This window comes from Podarcis tiliguerta (genome assembly GCF_965153285.1).
Source record: "Podarcis tiliguerta genome assembly, chromosome: 3".
In the NCBI taxonomy this organism is placed as follows: Eukaryota; Metazoa; Chordata; class Lepidosauria; order Squamata; family Lacertidae; genus Podarcis; species Podarcis tiliguerta.
In genome coordinates this window covers 21,315,731-21,339,618 of record NC_139536.1, presented here as the reverse complement: position 1 = coordinate 21,339,618, position 23,888 = coordinate 21,315,731, and the positions used below count along the sequence as shown (strand labels likewise).

Here is a 23,888-nt window from a genome sequence, read left to right as displayed (position 1 = left end):
GCCCAGAAGGACTATGAGCTCTGTTCAGTTCCAGTACAATGGTACCTCGGGTTACAAATGCTTTGGGTTACAAACTCCGCTAACCGGAAGTAGTACCTCGGGTTAAGAACTTTGCCCCAGGATGAGAATGGAAATCGCGCGGCGGTGGCAGCGGGAGGCCCCATTAGCGAAAGTGCACTTCAGGTTAAGAATGGTTTCAGGTTAAGAACGGACCTCCGGAACGAATCAAGTTTGTACTACTGTACTTAAAACAAATAACTGTGCTCATAATTCTTTAATTCTATATATGATGTCTTTAGCACTAGTTTCTGGTTGTGGGTTCTAGTAAGAAGCAAAGGAGCGCCTGTAAGCCTGAAGTCTTTCCACCCCCATTGTAGAAAAATAGCCAGGCACTTGCATTGCTACAGCTAAATTTGTATTAACCTGACTTCTATTAAATATGGTAGTAAGTGAAGTTGGCGCAGGAGTATACCAGATATCCTGAAACAACTTGTGCCATTGGATATGGGCTAAACACTCATCAAGACTGATTTATGTAGATCTTAAAGAAAAATTTCTCAAAATATAGTACCAATGGTACTTAACGAGATTTCATAAACGTATTTTAGGAATGCCTGATCATTCAGGTTTTCTAGAGCAAAATCTCATTCTCTACCTTCTTGGTAGTGGCGCCCTCCCTGTGGAACACCCTCCCATCAGATGTCAAGGAAATACACAACTATCTGACTTTTAGAAGACATCTGAAGACAGCCCAGTTTAGGGAAGTTTTTAATGTTTGATGCTTCATTGTGTTTTTAATATCCTGTTGGGAGCTGCCCTGAGTGGCTGCGGAAACACAGCCAGATGGGCAGGCTATAAATGATAGCTAGATGATAGCTAGATGATAGCTAGATAGATGATAGATAGATAGATAGATAGATAGATAGATAGATAGATAGATAGATAGATAGATGATAGATAGATGATAGATAGATAGATAGATATAGATAGATAGATAGATGATAGATAGATGATAGATAGATAGATAGATAGATAGATAGATAGATGATAGATAGATAGATAGATAGATGATAGATAGATAGATAGATAGATAGATAGATAGATAGATAGATAGATAGATGATAGATAGATGATAGATAGATATAGATATAGATAGATGATAGATAGATATAGATAGATAGATAGATGATAGATAGATGATAGATAGATGATAGATAGATAGATAGATAGATAGATAGATGATAGATAGATAGATGATAGATATAGATAGATGATAGATAGATAGATAGATAATAGATGATAGATAGATAGATAGATAGATATAGATAGATAGATAGATAGATAGATAGATAGATAGATAGATAGATGATAGATGATAGATAGATAGATAGATGATAGATGATAGATAGATAGATAGATAGATAGATAGATAGATAGATAGATAGATAGATAGATATAGATAGATAGATAGATATAGATAGATAGATAGATAGATAGATAGATGATAGATAGATAGATGCTGCTGCTGTTGTTGTTGTTGTTGTTACAGATGAGTGAGTGGCTGGAGAAGCCAGAGGGAGGGGAAGACAGCTGTGCAAGTCAGTGGAAAGTTTCAAGGGAAATCTCTGAAAACAATAGCAAATTATATATCCTAAAATATATTACATGATCTAACTAAATTTATGGATTTGGGTAGGTTCTCCCTCCATTAACATAGAGAATTTGCAAACTTACAAGATGAATGGTCCCAACCCCAAAAGTGCAACTGTGCCACTGGTATGTGATACCCTGTTTGTATTTAAAATTGACTAGACCAGACTGAGGATTAGCGACCTTAAAGGTAGCATTCAAGGAGCTGGACACTGAGTTCAGTCCCTTACATAAGTTGTCGTCATATGAATGTGCCTAGTGCATTTTTATCGTGCCCCTCCTCCAAGGAGCTCAGGACAGTATGCACTATACATTTAAAGCAGCATCATGCCGCTTTAAACAGTCACGGCTTCTCCCAAAGAATCCTGGGAACTGTAGTTTTTTAAAGGTGCTGAGAGTTGTTAGGAGACCCCAATTCCCCTCACAGTGCTGCAGTTCCCAGAGTTTCTTGGGAGGAGGGATGGTTAAGTAAATTTTAAAGTGTTTGCTGTAGTTAATGTAGAAATATTTGTGTTTAGTTAAAATGCAGGTGTATATACTACTCACCAGAATTTCCCAAGATGCCCATGATCTGACCACTTTCCGTATGAAATGACACATCTTTAAGAATCTGCCTGTTCCACTTCTTACGGTATGATCGAATATCCCACCAGGGTCCCACGTGTTCCCTTTGAGGGAAAGGGAGAGAAACTCATGTGAAATGACTTTGGAAAAAAGTAAAATACAGTAGTGTTTCAAAAATGATCAAAGGATATTGTTTTCATTCTAAAAATGAAATGTTATGTGGACAGAAACTTCCATAACCCTAGATGCTTTGTTTTGCAACTTGCATGAAAAATGCTCTTCCAAGATTTAATAGGTGGAGTTGGAAGAGGTGAAAAAGAAATGCATTTAAATTTCTCTGTATATCACTTTGGGAGCTTTCGGCCAACAAGCAATATTATCATTATTCATTCAATCGCATGCTTTCAAGAGAGACATATGTCGAAAAGGTTTCTGCAATGTTGAACCAAGACCTGTGCTGGAACATTCTGATCTATATGTTATACTGGGAGGTATAGTTCAGGTAAAATTCATACTGGAATACACAAAAACCAAATTTCTTAATCGGTCTTGCCATTTACTTACCTGACTGCGTAAGAAACATTCAGGATACTGAGACTGTCATGCGATATCGAAGTCATCTGCCTGCCTTCATCCTGTGAGCCTGGGTTATTCTTTGCCATCTCCGTCATGCAGACCCTAATAACCGGGAGGATTTTCCTAATGATCTCTCCGTCACTGGTAAGCCAGTTAAAACAAATTAAAAAGCAACTTCCCTGTAAACGTTCATAACAAGCAGCTTCTAACTTTCTGTGACCCTTCTCTGTTGCTTCTCATTGTATAATAAACATGTATGTTTCTGTAGCAGGTGATAGGTCAACCATAATTATTATCTGATGAACCTTTACCCTTACTATAGCACAGTATTTCAGAAACAAGTGCGTTTTAGGCTATTCTGTGTTGCCTGTAAGGTGTGTTCCTGTGGTTCAGCACCTGGTTTACTTGGAGCCAGTAATTTGGCAGTCATAAAGGCACCCTGAACTACACCCCCACCTTGCTTTTGAGAAACCAATGCCAGGTCTTATTAAGCACAGCATACTTTTCTATGTGCTTCTTTCCAGTCTGCAGGGACCTCACCTGTTCTCCAGGAATTCTCAAGGATTAGAGACTCTGGGATTGTACCCATGAGATCCCTTGAGTGCAGCTCATCAGGCCCTGGAGATGTGAATTCATTTAAAGGAGCTAGGTGTTCCCTTACCACCTCTTTTCCTATCTTGGGCTGCAGCTCCCTCCTTGCATCATTTACAGTGGTACCTCGGGTGACAGACGCTTCAGGTTACAGAAGGTTACAGACTCCACTAACCCAGAAATAGTTCCTCGGGTTAAGAACTTTGCTCAGGATGAGAACAGAAATCACGTGGTGATGCCAGCAGGAGGCCCCATTAGCTAAAGTGGTAGCTCAGGTTAAGAACAGTTTCAGGTTAAGAATGGACCTCCAGAACGAATTAAGTTCTTAACTAGAGGTACCACTGTATTCTGTTTTCACCAGGTTGGGCACTTCTTTCTTTTTGGGTAAAGACAGAGGCAAAGTTAGTGTTGAGCAGTTCCGCTTTTTTCTGTCACCCAAGAGCATTTCTCCATCTTCTCCACTCAAGAAACCTAATACTTGCTTGTTTTTTACCTCTTGCTTCACACATAGCCAAACAAACAAAAATTGTTTTTAACTTCTCTTGCAAGCCTGAGCTCATTCTCCGCTTCAGCCTGCCTGGCCTTCTCCTTGAAACTGTTGGCTATGTGTCTATACTTTTCCTTTGTGATTTCTCCTTTCTTCCATTTCTTATACATGCCACTCTTACATCTCATATCATCTGTAATATTATGCAGCCATACCAGTTTCTTTTGGTGCCTCCTATTTTGTTTCTTGTTGGAATATTTCACATTTAAGAAACTCCCACCCATCTCTGACTGCCTTTGAGTATTTCTGACCATGGCGTCTCAACCAGTAGTTCCTTTAGCTCTTTGCAATCAGCCTTCTTAAAGTCCAGAATGAATGTCTGACTACACTCAATTTCCCCTTGCCTTTGTATAATGAAGCCCAAGAGAATATGATCATCTCCTCCCAAGGTTCTCTGTGCTTTCACTGTGTTGATCAGTTCTTCCCTTTTGGTGAAGACCAGGTCCAAGAGTAATGAGCCACTTCTTGCTTCTTCTACCTCCTGGGAAATGAATTTGTCAGCAAGGCAATGGAGGAATTTGTTGGGCCTTACATTCTTGGCAGAGTTTAAGTCCAACACATATCAGGGTAGTTGAAATCTCCTATCTCTCTCCTTCTTGAATGTTTGGTAATCTGCTGTATGAGAGCATCATCCAAGTTCTCAGTCTGGCTTAGAAGTCTATAGCAAGAAGGTTATTTCCCCTCTCCTACAATGTATACCCATATACTCTCAATCTGCCTTCTATGCTCCAAGTCATGGATCGCTTCACAAATGTACACATCCTTTACATATAATGCTACTCCTCCTCCCTTTCTGTTTGGTCTGTTCCTTTTGAACAGGTTATACCCCTCAATTTCTACATTACATTCATAAGTCTCATCTCACCTGGTTTTAGTAATGCCTGTTAGGCCATATTGATCATCCTTTATTAAGCACCCAAATTGTTCTTTCTTTTTCCCATACTCTGTGCATCAGTATAGAGACAACTGAAAGCATGAGACATTCCTTCATACACTGCTGTCTCTGAAGTGAGACACCTGCCACCACTAGACATCTCTTCCTTTCCTGGGGAGTGGCAGGAATTGTTCTGTGCACTGTGCCTTCCACTGCCATCTTGGTGTGTTCTGAGGTCCGCATCTGCTGTTCTTGTTCTTCTGACCAAGGGTTGGTGTCCGAGGTGAGGGCATGGAATTGATTTTGCAGCTCCAGAGACACAGCATGGCTCCTGACAGTCCTGCTTTTTTGTGTAACATTCCTCAGGTGTTCATCTCCTGCATTGGGTGATCTTCCTCCCTCCCTAGGGGCACTCTACCAGCATCTCTGTTCCAGGACAATCCACTCTGGTCTAGTGAGAATTTCCTCATGTTGCCACAAAGTGGTAGAGAGGCCTCACATTGCCGTACCTTCTCTTCCAGCAAGGCAAGCAGTTTGCATTTGTTGTAGGTGAAGTTTTGCACGTTCTCAGACAGGAGGACAAACATGGCACAGGTGTTGCAGGTCACTGCAGCTTCTCCCTCGCCATCCATCATGCAAGAAGAAGAGAAGAAGAGTTTGGATTTGATATCCTGCTTTATCAGTACCCTAAGGAGTCTTAAAGTGGCTAATATTCTCCTTTCCCTTCCTGCCCCACAACAAACACTCTGTGAGGTGAGTGGGGCTGAGAGACTTCAGAGAAGTGTGACTGGCCCAAGGTCACCCAGCAGCTGCATGTGGAGGAGCGGGGAAGCAAACCCGGTTCACCAGATTACGAGTCCACCGCTCCTAACCACTACACCACACTGGCTCATGAAACCTGAGTGTCCTGGCATTTTCCAACTGGTGCCGTATAATTCAACAACAATTGCACAGGCGCAGTCTCTCCCCCACCAGCTCCTGGGAGCTTTGCCAAGGAGGTAAAGTAACACTTTTATTGGGAACATAATGTACCTTGCAAGCTGCCAAATTTATGAATTTCAGGATTTCTGCAATAGATGCCTCCAGTCATGTTTTTAAATCACAAATTAGGAACATAAAGGGTGGGGCCTTCCTTTGCAGGTCATCCGATCCCTAGTTCCCAACAGGTGCTTAGCTGAAAGGAGAAACCTCTGTAGTTTTTCAATGTATAATAAAAAAATATGTTTCTGTAGCAGGTGCTAGGCAAACCATAATTATTATCTGATGGACCTTTACCCTTACTATAGCACAGTAGTAAGCACAGTATTTCAGAAGTGGGTGTGGTCCAGGTGTTTTAGGTTACTCTGGGTCACCTTCTTGGAGTGAGCAGGAGATGTTGGAGTGAGAGGAGAAAACACACAATCGGTTGAAAAGGAGGTGAGCAAAAGTTACTGCTGTGGAGAACGAAAGGATGGAAAACTTTCAACGGGAACCTGCCCTGGGGGAAGAGGAGACAGAGAAAGTGAGTGGAATTTAAGGCTGGCACTTGGAGGGGAAGAAGTGTGCATGCACACAAAAGCTTATACCCAGAACAAACTTAGTTGGTCTCTAATGTGCTACTGGACAATTTGTTGATTTTTTTATTTATTTCGACTGCGTCAGACCAACACGGCTGCCTACCTGAACTTGGAGGGGTGGGAGAGTAGAAGTGGTTTTAGCTTTTAAAACAAAAATCTGACTCATAAATGGAATAAAATTCAGAAATACAATGTCGTAAGAACGTCATACTTGAATTGAAAGATTAAAAATTGAATTAGTGAATAGAACAGTGGTGAATGACCTGTAGGATATGTTATTGTTTTAATTTGTTTATTATATTTCTATCCTACAGTTCCTTCCAAAGGAGCCAAACACAGCAAACAACCAGCAATATAACAGTAAAGAACAATTCCAATACACGAGCAGACTGGAAAATATCTCAACTGGGATTGCCAGTTTCATGCTATGCCATTCATGATTTAAATGGCACAACCATAGCTGTGCAGTTTCTTAAGGCACATTGGGAATTTATTGTTAAAGAGTGGAAAGCAAATGTATCCCTGAACACACCATGGGTACATATTAAAGAGCCAGAGACAACCATTAATTTGTGGATCATATCCCCAAATGGATCAAAATCCCCAAACCCTGATGTAGCTGCTCTAACATCTTGGTTTGTTACACAAGACACGGCTTTAGCTGACGAATGTACACTTACTGTCCTTCCCTTCTTTGTTTTTAAAATAATTGGAAGCTTTATGCAAATAACATCTTGGTTATGATTTCTATACAGGTAAATAAGAGATTTCAAGACAGAATTTTTTGCTCGGAAGATGATAACAGCCTCTATTTCACATACAGTGGCAAATCAAATGTTCTAGAGGTCAGAGACCTCAACTACCAGGTAAAGTGGGGAATTTATTTAAATTCATAGAGTAAGGTAGAATGCTTGGTAATCATCTGCTTAAAATATTCGAGCCGAAATTTTTAAAAAGCAATTTACGATTTTTAAAAATCCTAATGAAAGTTCATTAGCATTTTGGTTTGAATTCCCACTATAAACACCTTTTTTGTACACAGTTTTGACAAATGCACACATCTTTGCAAGCAATTTCCCTAATATAATGCATTTGTTAATGTAATCTTCATTAATATATTTCATTTTTATGCACACTTTCCCCCTAATGTATGCATTTGGTAAATACTGTTGGAGAACTAAAACACACAATTCAGTTAAGTGTGAATTTTGAAGGATAGCTGTTTTTCAGTTCTCGTATTGTTTCAAAAAGTGTGGATTTGATGACTTCACCTTTAAATGTGGACTGAAATGATTTCCCCCCCATCCCTATTTCAGGCTATAAATGGTTCTACTTCGATAGGAAGGGAGTGCTGGGTTAATGGGAGATTAAAATGTCAAGGGTAGGGTTTTAATTTTAATGCAAAACTACCAAGCCTGCATGGGACATGGGTGGCGCTGTGGGTTAAACCACAGAGCCTAGAACTTGCCGATCAGAATGTCAGCGGTTCGAATCCCCGTGACGGGGTGAGCTCCCGTTGCTCAGTCCCTGCTCCTGCCAGCCTAGCAGTTCGAAAGCACGTCAAAGTGCAAGTAGATAAATAGGTACCGCTCCGGCGGGAAGGTAAACGGCGTTTCCGTGCGCTTCTGTGATTCACCAGAAGCGGCTGTACGCCAGCTCCCTTGGCCAATAAAGCGAGATGAGCGCCGCAACCCCAGAGTCGGTCAGGGGTCCCTTTACTTTTACCTTTACCAAGCCTGCACTTCCCAAATAAATATGCAGACCAAACTATGGATCTCCTTCGAAATACACATTTCTCTGAATTTTGTAATGCAGTTCTCCAGCCAAAGAATATGTTACAAAATAATAATGCATAATTTAGTAGAAGCGAACACATTCAAAATTGAATGCATCTAGGAATATATTTATTACAGGGAAACTGCTTACAAAAATCCCTATACTAAGCAAAATTGCATAGCACTATGTGTGTGTGGAGAAATGTGCATGAAAATTCATACAAATTTTCATGAAGGCTTTTATAATTTACATTTTTTAAATGTATGCAAGAATAGGGCAAACCAAATTTAAGACTGGAAAAAGAAGAAATGGAAAGAAACTGAAATTGCCAGATTTCTTCATAACCAGGTATGGTCCGTGATATGTACTCAGTGTATTTCTCTTAGACCTCTTAACAAAGTTGTCAAAGAGAACAACAACTACCAGACTTTCAGAAAACATCTGAAGGCAGCCCTGTTTAGGGAAGCTTTTAATGTTTGATGTATTATAGCATTTTAATATTTTTTGGGAAGCCGCCCAGAGTGGCTGGGGAAGCCCAGCCAGATGGGCAGGGTATAAATAAATTATTATTATTATTATTATTATTATTATTATTATTATTATTATTAAACAGTCAATATGTGTCTACTCAGAAGTAATCTCCATTGAATTAAATTAAACAGAACTTATTCCCCAGTAAATTTGCAGTCAAAGATATTCAGGCTTACAGTAGCTCTAGTAATGTTAAAACATAGGCCCATTAACTTCAATGGATCTGCTAAGAGTAGAATTTAGTTCAACACAACCTAAAGACTTTTAAATGTGCTTGAATGCATTTCTCCTATGTCTTTTAACAAATTGGTATTGATTATATATCTTTTAACATATTGGTATTGGTTATGTTCATTACTCATTACTCTACATTGCAAAGCAGATACTCAACAGATCTGTCTAGGCAGCTTACTGGAGAAAGAAACTGGCCTGATGTTTTTAGCAGTCTCTGTTTCTGCAGAATCCAATCTTGAGACCATAAAACTACAGGACTGGAAAGGACCTTAAAAAACCCTTTTAGCCTAAGCTGAAACACATTACACTACTAAATGAATGGATTGTGTTTTTCAAAAGGCAGGGATTAATATCTGCCAGTGCTCTTGCAAACATGCTGGAAGGTAGAAGCAGGCTTATTTCTTAGTAACAATTGTATTATATCTCCGCAAAGAGCTAGGGACTTACACTGCAATCTTGAGCATCGGAAGTAAGTCTTATTGCATTCAATAGAACTTACAGCTAGATAAGAGTGCATCCTTGCTTTTCAATAAAATTAAGGTTAAACATTTAGCATGATGGATATTTCTGTGGTCCTGAACATCACACCTGACATTTCACCTGGAAAAGCACTGAGTTGGGATTTGAATTTAGATATTGGTGGATTAAAATACTGTCCAGTAGACCTCCACAGCTCTAGACTTGTCAGAAATTACAGCGAATCCCCCCTTATTTTATTTGAAGCATTCTTACTCTACTTTTCAGCTGATAAAGCCTTCTAGAGCAATTGACAAATCATCATCATCAAACATCAGGCATTTCTACTTAACAAAAACACCATTCATCTTTCATAGGTTAATATGGCCTCACAGATTCCCTGGTATGAGAAACTAGCGGAGCTGAAAATTCCTTGGAAGTGCGGCCCAGACTCCGATTCCCATGTGGCAGCTATACAAAATATGAGTTTTAAAGTCAAAAGTGGGCGGATGCTGGCTCTCATAGAGAGCTCTGGTAAGAATTAAATCCCTTTTTAATCTGCTCAGTCTCAGCGTTTGTTTGCTATATTTTCAAAGACAATAAAACAAGGGTGGCCCTACTATCGAGCAGAATGAGGCAGCTACCTCAGGTGGAGGACAGACAGCCCTTTAAGCTAGCCTGGGGTCTTCAAGTTTAGTGGAGAACACTTCCCATTACCATTACCACTGTCAAAGTAAGATTGAGCTGCTGCCAGTCTAACTACTTTCTGTACAAATAATTTAGATTTTAACAGATCAGAAAATGTGGATGAAATCCACATGGCTGTCTGGTTACATCTAGTAAGTCCCCTAGATTCATATATGCTTTGGGGTGAAGAACCTGAAGCAACTGTTCTCCCGTAGCTACTTAACATCTGGACCTGTTATATTTGCAGCTTGCGGAAAGACGTCTTTGTTTGACGTGATTACCTGCAGGGACCACGGAGGCAAAATTACGTCAGGTGAAATCTTGATAAATGGAAAACCCTGCACTCGCCAGCTGGCAAAGAAATGCATTGCCCACGTACGGCGAGACGACAGACTGCTACCCAACCTGACAGTCAGAGAAACACTATTGTTCATTGCAAAATTGCGTCTCCCCAAGATGTTTTCAGATTCACAAAGAGAAAAAAGGGTAATTAGAATGAAAATTAAGTTGTCAAGAATGTATTTAATAACATTAGCTAAGTGGCTGTATGAGTTGTTTGGATAAAGAAAAGCTAATCTGAATGTGATTATTCATCTTCTTTTCTTCAATCAGTGATAGAGCATGTTTTACCTAATATCTCCTTTTTGTGGATGGCTTGCAATTTTACTTTGTTTTGTGCTCTTTGATGGAAAAATATGAATTGGCACATTGTCATGCCAAGTGCTTGTCTAACTCTGGAGAGGCATAGATGGGAAAAGAAATGCCTTGATAGAAAAGTCGATTCTTTAAAATGCAAATGGCTACTGACTGTGTGGGGTAGAGGGCAGGATCAGCCCTGGCAATGTTGGTGCCTGAGGCAAAAACTCCAAGGTTGCTTCCACACTACAGTCCTTCGGCGCCGCAGAGTCATTGCTTCTCAATTACCTGGAAACAAAGGGCAACATACAACGTAGTGCCAAGGTGAACACTCTGTTAGTGCAAGGATTTCTCCTCGTGCAACGTAGCATTCTTCTTCTGTGCCTCCCAATCTGTTCTGGAGTTTCCTCCAACCTTCCCCAGAAGATTTGGGGACTCTGCAGGACACATACAGGAGAGCAGGGAGGAAATTCCATTGCACCCTTGTGCTAGTGCAACTAATCAGTCCAATACAGCCCCAAATTGCAAGCAGAAGGAAAGCCCTGCTGGACTAAAGGCCCGTCTAGTTCAGCTTCCTGTTTCCCAGAGTGGTCAAGCAGATCCTTCTGAGAACTCTGTAAGCAGGACATAATGGAGATAATATTCAGGAGGCATCTTTCCAAAATTAAAGCAGTGTTTCTGCACAGAACTTTATATAAGCCAGAAGCAGCTCGCTAGGTGGTAGCTAGCTACTATGCTAGCTTCCCAGGAGGTGGGTCGTTCTTGCTTACTGGGAGGGAGAGGCAAGGCAGTGAAAAGGTCAGCGCAGTGCAAACACACTGGTAGGAATGCTGGATTTAGTTATCACGGTGCATTTGCACTGCGTCAACCACCGTACCCTTCCTTGGCAAGCCACTCCTGAGTATAGCATTGTATTCTACAGCCAGGGCTTTTTTTCAGCTGGAACTCAGTTCCGGCACCTCTCAGGTGGGCACTGTTACCATTATAAAAGAACAGGGAGGCATTCATAGTGAGTTCCAGCACCACTTTTCCTAGAAAAATAGCACTATGTACAGCAATGCCCTTTCCATAGCCAAGATCCTTCTATAACAGGCATCCCCAAACTCGGCCCTCCAGATGTTTTGGGACTACAATTCCCATTGTCCCTGACCCTGTTAGCTAGGGATGGTGGGAGTTGTAGTCCCAAGACATCTGGAGGGCCAAGTTTGAGGGTGCCTGTTCTATGATGTTTATTTGCAAATGGCATTCCACAGTACTGCTATGAACACTGTCCTCTCATTCATTCTTCAGGTAGAAGACGTTATAGCAGAACTGAGATTGCGGCAATGTGCGAACACAATTGTAGGGAACGAATACATCCGTGGTGTTTCTGGTGGGGAGAGAAGACGAGTGAGCATTGGGGTCCAACTGTTATGGAATCCTGGTAAGAACATCCAAAAGCATCACTGCTGTGCTTCCTTCCCAGGGCTGTGGTTTGGGTGCTGAATAAAGGAGGGTGCTGACATAGCCATGGGTGAATATGGGTGGCTACCTGCCCCACAATGTTCTCTTTTAACTTTCAAGTGTATGACTCACATAAGGAACTGGTTGTCTGTAGCATCTGGCCACATGGTGAAGTACATTTTACCGTGTCTTTGTTACTCTGCATTTTCAGATACCTGCAGGGGCAAGGGAAATATGAGTAGCTCTACAAATGGTCCTTGATTTTCAGATGGGCACATCACAAAGTTGTTGGTGGCCAGAAATACCTGTTTGCCAGTGTTTTATCCAGGCAACTGAAATGAGTGTGTGTGTTTAATTTCCAGTGGGGTGAGGGTCTAGGCAGTGGTGGAGCTTCATGCTCCAGCACTGGGGGGCAGAGAGCAGGTGGGGGTGGGGCTGGTGCGCGTCCCAGGGGTGTGGCACGCCGCCTGGGGGGACGGCAGCAATGGCACCCCATTAGGATCTCACTGCTGGGAGCAGTGCGCTCCCCCCGATTCCTCTTCCTCCGCCAGTTGGCCTAGGAGGTATGCGCCGATGCCCTGGCTGAATGTGGGATCCGGGTGCATAGCAGCGCAAGAAAAAGATGCTTTACAGACATGACCATTTTCTTAGGTTTAAATTATGTTTGCGCAGAAGAGAGCAAGCTTCCCTCTTCAAACCTTTGTCCCAACACAAGAGGGGTGGGGCAAGTGAGGATGTGATGACAGCAAGCAGGACCCCCATTCTGCCCCCTCTCTGGGCTGTAATCTCATGTCAGTAGAGCATGAGACTCTTGATCTCAGGGTTGTGGGTTTGAGACCCACGTTGGGCAAAAGATTCTTGCATTGCAGGGCGTTGGACTACATAGGATCCCTTCCAACTCTACTATTCTATGGTTCTAAAGGGTAAAGGGATCCCTGACCGTTAGGTCCAGTTGCGGACGACTCTGGGATTGCGGCGCTCATCTCGCTTTACTGACTGAGGGAGCCGGTGTACAGCTTCTGGGTCATGTGGCCAGCATGACTAAACCACTTCTGGCACAACAGAACACCGACACCGGAGCAGTGCACGGAAACGCCGTTTACTTTCCCGCTGGAGTGATGCCTTATTTATCTACTTGCACTTTGACATGCTTTCGAACTGCCATGTTGGCAGGAGCAGGGACCGAGCAACGGGAGCTCACCCCGTCACGGGGATTCGAACTGCTGACCTTCTGATTGGCAAGGCCTAGGCTCTGTGGTTTAGACCACAGTGCTGCCTGCATCCCTATGAATGCCTAAATATTGTGTGTGTTGTATACATTTCAGGCATAATCTTTTGCTTTCCAGATGTTGTTGGACTACAACTCCCATTGGCTCCCATCAGCTCCAGCCAGGATGGCCAATGATCAGGGATGATGGGAATTGTCGTCCAGCAACCTCAGGAGGGCAAACAGTTGACAAAACTTCTGTTTTGCCTCATTAACACATTAATTCATTCCTCATTAATTTGTCTCTGAAAGATAATCTGCCTGGATAAACTGCTGAAATAGGCCACCAAGCTATGTAAGAACATATTTAGGATGAAGGTGAAAGCTACCAACCTAATCAGATACATACAGAACTCACTGCAATTAACTTCCCTTCCTCTTTGGCAGGAATCTTGATACTCAATGATCCCACAGCTGGGCTGGACAGCTTTACTGCCCACAACCTAGTAATACTGCTGTCTAGGCTAGCAAGAGGAAATAGATTAGTTCTTCTGTCAGTTCACCAGCCAAGATCGGATATCTTCCAGCTTTTTGATTTGGTTCTCTTGATGACATCTGGACTCACAGTCTACTCTGGTGCCGCCCAAGACATGGTCCAATACTTCACACAAATGGGATATCCTTGTCCAACATATAGCAATCCTGCAGATTTCTACGGTTGGTATAATAAGTGCTTCTGGGAGAGTTATGATTTGTTTAAACTGAAGGTTTGCAGATAGCCAGCGATGATCAGATTATGTTGTCTGATTACGAGCTAATGACTAGAAAACTCTCCCCTCTACCTTTGGAAGTGGCAGTGGGAAAGGCAGAAAAACAACACCAAGGTTTGATTTGGCGGGAGCCCTAGTGCCAGCAATAGGCCAGATCGGGTACTGGCCAAGGAGCCCAGAAGTTTAGAAAGGCCCATCACTGTCCCAAAGCAAGATGCTTTTCAGTGGCAGCTGGCTGTACCATTTGAATGGGAGCCCAGCTCAGTTCTCATCTACTGTGTTCATCTGCCATTTTAAGTTACCCTCCCCCACCAAAAAACCCCACCTCTACAACTTGTTTTCCAATATCTATAATCCAGGTAGACCTTATAGTTCCCCTGTGCCACAACAAGCAGGATTTGGCCTGCCCTGGTTGGGGGGTGGGGCTGGGAAGGTGGAGGCTCATAGCTGGCATCATACAAAGGACCCCCTGAAGTTTTACACCAGACCAGTTTGGAAGACAGAGACAGATAGAGACAGAAGAACAAGTTGGTTAAAAGAAAAGGAGTTATGCAATGCAACAACCACTCTCTTAGAGCAGGCCTAGGCAAACTCCAGCCCTCCAGATGTTTGGGACTACAATTCCCATCATTCCTAGCTAACAGCACCAGATGGTGGGAATTGTAGTCCCAAACATCTGGAGGGCCGGAGTATGCTTATGCCTGTTTTAGAGAAGGGTTAACAGTGGTGCTTTGGCCCCAATAATCTGCTTGTTTAGTTATAGAGAAAACAAACACCACATGTTAAAGAAGGATTAGAGTAAACTACTAGTAGACCACATAGTGCCTTGAAGAAGTTGTGGATTACAATCCCCATCATCCCTACTTGTCATATATTGGCTGAGGCTGATGGGAGCTGTAGTCTATAGCAGCATTTCCCAACCTTGGGCCTCCAGCTGTTTTTGGACTACAACTCCCATAATCCTCAGCTAGCAAGACCAGTGGTCAGGGATGATGGGAATTGTAGTTCGAAAACAGCTGGAGGCCCAAGGTTGGGAAACACTGGTCTATAGCATCTGCTAATGAACTACATTGGCTACCACTGGGTTAAACATTACCAAAAATTTCATGATGGCCTCTTCAAGGGTGGAACAGACTGCAAGAGAAGCTGGCAGCCTCTCCTTTGTCAGAGTTTAATAAAAGACAAACAATAAGTTCTTTAAATACATTATTAGTAGCAGGAGAGCAGCTGGGGAGGCTGTTAGACCCTTGGATGACAAGGCAGTCGAATGTATGCTAAGGGAGGACAAGGAGAATGTAGAGAAGCTGGATGAATTATTTGCATCAGTCTCCACAGCAGAAGGGAGTAAGCTTCCAAACACCAGGTGTTGGAAATCACAGGAGCAGAGAAAGCTCTTGAGCTCAGGTCCCATTTGCAGGCTTCCCATAGACATCTGGGTGGCAACTGTGAGAACGGGATTTGATGGACCACTGGCTTGATCCAGCAGGATCTTAGTGTTTCTGGATGGTCACCTATCAGGGATGCCGTTATCTGTGGGCACTTCATTAGACGCATGAAGTGCAATCCTAAATTGACAGGCAGGGAAGTTAAACAGAATTGGGCGATAGGATTCAATTACCTCTGAAAAGATAACCGTAAATTCAGATACGAAGCTGAAAACGCCGAACAGCATGTGTGGGTTATATGATCTTACTCAGGATCCTGTCTTACAGTTGATTTGATCAGCATCGAGAGGCAGAGTGAAGAAAAGGAGATGGAAAGCAGGCAAAGGGCTCACTCACTTGCTGCCATGTTTCATGAAAACATTAAAAACGTGGATGACCGCTTATGGAAAAGCAAACCAAGAGACAACATGGTCACTGTTTCTGCACAGAGGTAAAAACAAGAGCCATAAAGAGCTTTGATGGCAGTATAACAAGGCAGTATATAAAAAAATTGGTTTCAGAATAAACCCATCTCCCGTTTCTGTCCATTTTTGACAGCTCTACTACGTTCATTTTGGAGGAGAAAATTACTGTGAACTCTCATTCGGCCGATCAGTTGCCTGGATGGTTACAGCAGTTCACTGTTTTGCTAAGGTAATGTTTCAAGCCCTGGTAAGATTGCAAATATCAGACTGCATTATTATTATTATTATTATTATTATTATTAATTTAACTTATACACTGCCCTATACCCGGAGGTCTCAGGGCAGTTCGCAACAAGACCACAACATATAAAATCAAACCAAAAGCAATAACCCAAAAAAAGCCACATTCTAAAAGGGTGTTGGATGTCAAATAAGATCAACCAAAGGCCTGGTTAAAAAGGAACACTTTTGCCTGGCGCCTAAAGGTGTATAATGAAGGCACCAGGCGAACTTCCCTGGGGAGAGCATTCCATAGACAGGGAGCCACTGCAGAGAAGGCCCTTTCTAGTTGGTATGCCTATTTAATTCCTGGACTACATCTGTATCAGCCATGACCATCTAACATGGTTAATGTACACTTCCTCTAAGATTGATGGCATTGTTAGTTATGGATATGGATGAATGGTCCTCACCTTGTGTCCTAGGGCCAAGATCATAGGGATCTGGTTCGTTGCAGCAGCTAGAAATACTGGTAGAGTCTAATTAGGTTCAAAAGCACAAACTTAACCTATTAATCATGCTGTCAGATAGCAGAGGCCTCCCCAAGGCATCTAAGGTGGGCATCATTCATTGTGGTAGCCATAGATGTGTTCTCCATCCTGAAATGAGGAGATAATTTAGGCTCAGAGTTGATAACGTTATTTCTTTTTGTAGCCGCCAGATCTCCAATGATTTCCGAGATCTCTCAGCATTGCTGATCCGTGGATTTGAGGCTCTTCTAATGTCATTGTTAATGGGATTCCTATATTACGGTCACGAGAAAAGTCTGTCTATTCCGGATGTATCGGGACTTCTGTTTATGCTAGGAGCTCTGATTCCTTACCTTGTGGTTGTTGAAACTGTAACAAAATGTAAGTTTTACAGCGTTAAGAGTTTTAGAAGTTTTTTTTTTTTAAAAAATAATTTTAAAGACATTTGAAAAAGAAGTTTTTAAAAGGTTTTAAAAATTCAGAAAGCAATAGCAGTTTTAAAAATAATAATGGCAGGCTGTCATTCTAACAAGAAACACAATGGTTTATTTCTGCTTTCTGCTATAGGCCATTCTGAAAAAGCTGTACTGTATCAGGATTTTGAAGATGGGCTGTATCCTGTTAGCCCATATTTCTCCGCCAAGGTAATTGGCTTCGGTTGAAGCAAGATGGCTTCCTATCCCCTCTGATCTCTTGGAAATGCTTCTGGGACATAGGGAGCCATGGACCACCATTTGAGAAGCACTGAACTATTAACTCTAGGAGAGATGATGATTAATTGTAGAATGAAAGCCAGTAATGGGTTGATGTTGTGCTGTAAGGACAGTGTTATGTTATGTTATGTTATGTTATGTTATGTTATGTTATGTTATGTTATGTTATGTTATGTTGTTGTTATGTTATGTTATGTTATGTTATGTTATGTTATGTTATGTTGTTGTTATGTTATGTTATGTTATGTTATGTTATGTTATGTTGTTGTTGTTCTGTTCTGTTCTGTTCTGTTCTGTTATGTTGTTATGTTATGTTATGTTGTTATGTTGTTATGTTATGTTATGTTATGTTTTATGTTATGTTATGTTAATGTTTTGTTAGTGTCCCAAAGAAGAGTCCTAAAATGCAATCAGTTGTGCTGATCCATATAGCTAAATACATAAATGCAACCCCCTCCCACCCCCGCCGCTTGAAAGAGTAGCAGTATGTAGGATAAAAGGTAAAGGGACCTCTGACCATTAGGTCCAGTCGTGGCCGACTCTGGGGTTGCGGCGCTCATCTCGCTTTATTGGCCGAGGGAGCCGACGTACAGCTTCCGCGTCATGTGGCCACCATGACTAAACCGCTTCTGGCAAACCAGAGCAGCGCACGGAAATGCAGTTTACCTTCATGCTGGAGTGGTACCTACTTATCTACTTGCACATTGACGTGCTTTCGAACTGCTAGGTTGGCAAGAGCAGGGACCGAGCAACGGGAGCTCACCCCGTTGCGGGGATTCGAACCGCCGACCTTCTGATAGGAAAGTCCTAGGGTCTGTGGTTTAACCCACAGCGCCACCCGCATCCCTAGTATGTAGGATAATACCCAATTAATTAGGATTAGGTGACAGTCACAGAAAAAGGTGCATATAGAATCAATTCACATTGTAAAACACTTTGAGCTTTAACAAATGGTCTTTAGCCAGCTGAAATGCAGCTTTTAAACAGTCTTGCAATATATGTGTTACCAGTGCTATTTTTTCTAGAAAAAGAGGTGCCGGAACACACCATGAACACCTCCCTTGTTCTCTTATAATGGCAATGGCACCCACCTGAAAGGTGTTCTGGCAAGTTCTGGCTGAAAAAAGCCCTGTGTGTTACCTTTTAAGGCACAAGCAGGAACCTCAGCAAAGAAAAGAAGTACCTAGCCCTCGCTTAATTTCCCCCCTCTATCTCTAATTTCTCCTTTGCTGATCTGTTCCAAACGAAAGGAAACAACAGAAGTCTCTTGACCAGCTTCATACACTTGCCACATGGAAAATCCACCCATTATCCTGGCACTACCCTGGCAGATGATGGCAATGCTCCTGATCTGAAAAAAGTAAAATGCCAGGACCTCTCTTCCACTGTCCCATCAAAATCCAGCATTAGAAAGTGAGAGAAACAATGTCCCATTTATGTCACAAATATTTGGGGGGGGGGCCTCAGATATGGAATAAATTGGTGGGGGTTCCCCTCAAGGTCAGTGATGTTTCCTTTCTCAAACAGGTTTTAGGAGAACTTCCAGAACAGTTCTTCCTAATGATAGTTTATGGGGTTCCTATCTACTGGCTAGCAAACCTCCGTCCAGAACCGGAATGCTTCTTCCTTATGCTGCTGCTTCTTATGCTAGTCACTTTCTGCGCTCGGACCATGACGATGTGGATGTCTGCAATGCTGCCAACATTTCATATCTCAGCCTTCATTGCCAATATTCTGTACACAATGTTTCTGATGAGCGGAGGCTTCTTCATAAGCTTGGAAAACCTGTGGACAGGTAAGCTGGAAACACCAGGCAGCCGACAAGCAGAAAGCTGCATTAACAGAAGCGGAGGAAGCAATGGAATGCCATATTTCACGGGTGGAAAACCATTTAAGCATTTATACGACTTTCCGTAGATATCTGAAGGCAGGCCTGTATCAGGCAGCTTTCATTATCTTTTATATTCTGTTGGCAGCCACCCAGAGTGACCGGGGCAAAAAATGAATGGGGTATAAGTAATAAATTAATATTTATCTCTTCTGGACAACTTTCTGGGGGTCACATGCTAGCATACCCATCAACTGCACCAGAAAAAATGGGACTTCCTGTTTTTTCTGTGAGAGCACGGCAGCCATTTTGGGCACCACGCTCTTGTGCAATTTTGGGCAAAGTTCTTGTTTCTTTGGGTCCACGATCTGTGTTGAATTAGGCTCCCTTTGTTTCCCTCTTTTTCCAGTTCCAACTTGGATTTCCAAAGTATCTTTTGTCAGGTGGAGTTTTGAAGGAGTAATGCAAGTTGAATTTAGAGGACGCACTTACCCGATGACTTTTGGCAATATCACCTATCCAGTTCCTGGAAAACTAGTAAGTCACTTCTTTCTAGGTAACATTTCTCGTGAATATAGCTATTCAAATATTGTGCGCACGTGTTAACCACAATTTTGGGTTAGTGTTGCACACACACACACACACCCCAACCCGCAACTTACATGCATTTAACTTGTGCACATTCAGCTTCATGCAGGTTGCAAAAAAGAAAAAAATAAATTTAAAAGGGTGGAAAGGGGCAGCATTTAATTCAGTAGTTACTGGGGCCTATTGAGACTGGTAGGGCGTAAGGCAGGAGGCCAACAGTGGGTGGCACCAGAGCAAAGGCACCTAATTCTACTTTTCTCCACATCCTTCTCTCTGCTAAGTTCTACAAGTACCAAAGAGCAAAGGTGTTTATACCAACTTATACCAACTCAGACCATTGGTCCATCTAGCTCATTATTGTCTATCCTGCCTCATAGAAGCTCTCCAAGATTTTTGACCGGGGACAAATCTCCCTACTTGGAGACTGGACCTGAGATCTTCTATATGCAAAGCAGATGCTCTACCACTGAGCTGTAATACAGACATACTCTTCTCAGAACAAATAATGGTTTCATCTTCAGAGCTACTGTTTCGCTCGCATGCACATTTAGACATTTAATTAATTGATTGAAACTCACTTATGAGTAAACAATTACAATTTATTTAACTGGAATTCAAACTGATTGATTTAATTGGAATTTGATTGACTTACAGGTACTCCAGTCGCTGGATTTAGACCTCCAGCCCCACTACGCAATTTACCTCATCTTGGTCAGTATTTCCACCATCTTCTTGGTTTTATACTACTTATCTCTCCGGTTCATTAAGCAGAAATCAAACCAGGACTGGCAATAATAACATGACATCACTGATCACGGTGGCAGGAGTGAAAGCAGAAGAGAGAGCGTTCACACAGGTCCATATTAAAAGCCAGATCTAACTCTTGCAATAAAGGCAACACTTAAAATGGTCCACAAACTCTTGTTTGTGTTTATTAAAACGCTGCAAATATAGATTTGTTTTGCCTTAATTGGTCTCAGCAGTGCAGTGATTTGGATAAGCCACCAGATGGCAGCAAAATACAACGGGTTAAAATGCTGAATTTATGTCCCTGCCACATTCTTCTTGTAGCAGGGGGTGAAGGAAGCCAGTTGTTGAGTCAAGTCTTCAGGACTAGATGGTATAGATAGTTGTGTCACTGGTAAGATCTGTGTGATTTACATGTAGAAGCATTTTTTCAGAGAATGGGGTGCTATTCTAAATGGTTCTCAATAAGTCACAAAGAAATACATCTCTTACTTTTAAACTCTGACACCTCCAGATACTAGACAACGGCTCCCATCCTTCCATGATGCCTTTGGGCTGATGTGCGTTGGAATCAAGCTCTGGAGGCTTAGAGGCCTAGTCACATTTGCCCTATATAAATCAACTGTGTCAAAGGATGCCAATATAAGATCTAATCAATAATCCTTATTTGCATTTCTTTTGGATAACATGGAGAATTGAGCAGACCCTTTCTAGGAAGAGTTACAGTGCAACCAAGAATGCTATGTTACGTAGCAAATTATTTTTTTATTTGAAGATAACCTCAGGGTGCAAACTGAATTTCTGTTGCCCTTTGGAACCCAACTTTTGTGGTTGTTTTTAATGCAGGCTTTGCCAATCTATCGTTTTAATATAGCTTTCAGCAGCCTGGTGCCCTCGAGGTGTTTTGTGCTGGCTGGAGCTGATGGGCAGCCCAAAATGTCTCAGGGCACCATATGCAAAGCCTGGTTTAATGTATTTACGATATAATTATTTTGAGCAATTCACAGCACAGTCGGAGACATGTCTACTCAGAAGTAAGTCCCACTGAGTTCAGTGGGGCTTACTCCTAGGTAAGTGGGTACAGGATTGCATCCTTAGTAAGGGATGGGATATCATGCAATAAAAAAGGATTCTCCTCAACCCCCTCTCCGCCCACCATCAATAAGTACTTTACCACAGTGTTTTTCTATTAGACCATCACTCAAATTCTGCTGGAAAACTGGGAGCAGACTGGAAAAGCCTTAACCTTACATTAAAGTCATGCTTTAACCTAAAACTTTTCAAAAGTACATCACCAGGTGCTATAGGAGAAACTGGGACATGCCACATATATTGACTTTTTTTTTAAAAAAGCAACTCAGCCCTTACAATTGATATGTCTTTTTAGAAAGCATTGATATATTATGTTGTTTGCTTATTGTTAGCACACACAAATATCACATTGTTGACAACACAGAAAGCCCATTGTTAAAAATAATTGTAGTCTATTCTGTTTTTGAAAAGATCCAGAAACAAGCAATATTCTCTGCTGTAAGTTTTTTTTTCTTTTTAAAATTACATTTCGGTTCTGCGGTCGTGGTGCTAAGGACAATCCACAGCACCAGAAAATCACCTGGGTCCCTAAGCAGCAAGATGGATGTGCTCAGGGAGAAAGGATCTCAGCCACAGGCCAGATGCAGGGGCACATCTGGACCGGGGTGCTGATCCAAGTGCCATCTTGATGGTTGGATGCACCACTTGATTCAGATAAGAGATTGGGGGGAGTGGAAGGGGCTGTCCATTTGGTTCCCTAATAATAGAATTCCTAGCACAAAATAATATTTAGAAAAGGGTTGGTTTAAACAAATTCCTGACATTTATATTTGCTAAGGTCCAATCCCAAATCTTGTGTCAGTGCATGCATGTTTAGAACCAGGTGGGCTATGTCTTTATTATTATTCTCAATTATTTCTCTTTATATTTATTTGTCCATTCCCCCCCCCACACACTTCAAAAACGAACTCCAAGTGATTTACAAACACAAGGGTTGAAAACAGACATAAAAGCAAGAAAGAGGAAATCCGACACAACTCCACTGAAAGATAAGCAGAAAATTAAGTGAATAAAAATGTTTTCACTTAATGCCCAAAGACAGACCGTGATGGTGCTAGGGTGCCTCCCTGGGGAGAGCATTCCACAACTCGGGAGCCACCACTGAGAAGGCCTCATGTCACCACTACATGCAGCAGTGAGCCTCAGAGGACAAAACCAGATGAAGAATGCTTATTTTTAAAAAAATTCCATCTTTCAACCTTAAAAATTTACAAGTAAACAGTATTCATCATCATCATCATCAAACCTTTATTGGCATCACATACAAACATTCAGAATAAATAGGCCAGAGCGATCTCGTTGCCATTTCAACAGTACAGTCATTTGCCAAAGGGAAGAAGAGGCGAGCAATCTATTTCATCTCTGTGGGTCTCCAGCAAGGACAAGATCCTGTAGCGTACTTCGGCGACAAAAAATCAAATAGAGGAACTTAGCTACTGTCTTGGTGAGCTCCTGGTCTCTCCCCCGTAATAAGAAGCGTATAACCTCTGTCTCTGGTTTCCATGTTGGAATACGTAGATGGTCTAGAAATTGTTGGCAGAGATCATTAAACAGTATTCCTAGCACCTACAGGTTAGAAGAAAATGAGCCAATTGAGTTTCCCTGGGGAGGATGCTCAGCAGACAGGACCTTATCACCAGTCACTGGCTACCTCACCTCAGACCACGAGGGTACCAAGAGCAGGTCAAATATTTGCAACCACGTGGCAAGGAGTGGTATTATATTTCATTTTCTAAAGTAGCATTTTAAATGGCAAAGTGACCTGCTACCAGGCATGGGATTTTCATAGTGTACAGGGAGGTTGTCCACAGAGTTTGCCCTCTTCGTTTCAGTGAAGGAAGCAAATGATCCTGACATTTGTTTCATTTGATGCTTTGGACATTTAGCGCCTTTGGGGGGAAAATGGAGAAAAGTTTATACCTCGGTTAAAACCATTCAGATAAGCAGAGGTGGAAATGTTTTGGTTTGTTTGTTTAAAATTTTTTTGAACTAACCAGATTTTTTTTAGGAGTAAGCTTAGAAGGACAGAGAGATGAAACCCTTTTATTGTGTGTGTGTGTGTTTTGGTGAGGGTACCCACATTTCTTCTAGGCAATGTTTCATTGAGAACCACCAGGTCTCAAGCCAAATTGGAAATCACAGTGCCCAGCTTAGGAATCATCCCTCCATTGAATGGGCAATGGAGAGAAGGAAGGGACTGAAGAGGAGGTTGAGATTCTTGCAT

General features: G+C 42.0%; 2 protein-coding genes across 2 annotated transcripts in view; one reads left to right on the top strand and one right to left on the bottom strand.

The window, feature by feature from the left end:
- The window catches only part of LOC310674210 (ATP-binding cassette sub-family G member 8-like), a 56,976-nt gene extending 36,233 nt beyond the window's left edge, over positions 1-20,743 (top strand). Inside the window, exons 13-24 of the mRNA XM_083433257.1 lie at positions 7,114-7,224; positions 9,733-9,889; positions 10,290-10,528; positions 11,969-12,101; positions 13,776-14,045; positions 15,811-15,973; positions 16,081-16,176; positions 16,881-17,077; positions 17,264-17,340; positions 18,937-19,204; positions 19,647-19,774; positions 20,480-20,743. Coding sequence (XP_083289383.1) covers positions 7,114-7,224; positions 9,733-9,889; positions 10,290-10,528; positions 11,969-12,101; positions 13,776-14,045; positions 15,811-15,973; positions 16,081-16,176; positions 16,881-17,077; positions 17,264-17,340; positions 18,937-19,204; positions 19,647-19,774; positions 20,480-20,620 — 1,980 coding nt within the window. The 3' untranslated portion in view covers positions 20,621-20,743. The remainder of the gene's footprint in view (positions 1-7,113; positions 7,225-9,732; positions 9,890-10,289; positions 10,529-11,968; positions 12,102-13,775; positions 14,046-15,810; positions 15,974-16,080; positions 16,177-16,880; positions 17,078-17,263; positions 17,341-18,936; positions 19,205-19,646; positions 19,775-20,479) is intronic.
- ABCG5 (ATP binding cassette subfamily G member 5) overlaps positions 1-23,888 on the bottom strand; it is a 180,715-nt gene that overhangs the window by 15,367 nt on the left and 141,460 nt on the right. The window contains exons 2-3 of the mRNA XM_083433064.1: positions 2,779-3,569; positions 2,197-2,318 (exon numbers count right to left, since the gene is read on the bottom strand). Coding sequence (XP_083289190.1) covers positions 2,197-2,318; positions 2,779-2,885 — 229 coding nt within the window. The 5' untranslated portion in view covers positions 2,886-3,569. The remainder of the gene's footprint in view (positions 1-2,196; positions 2,319-2,778; positions 3,570-23,888) is intronic.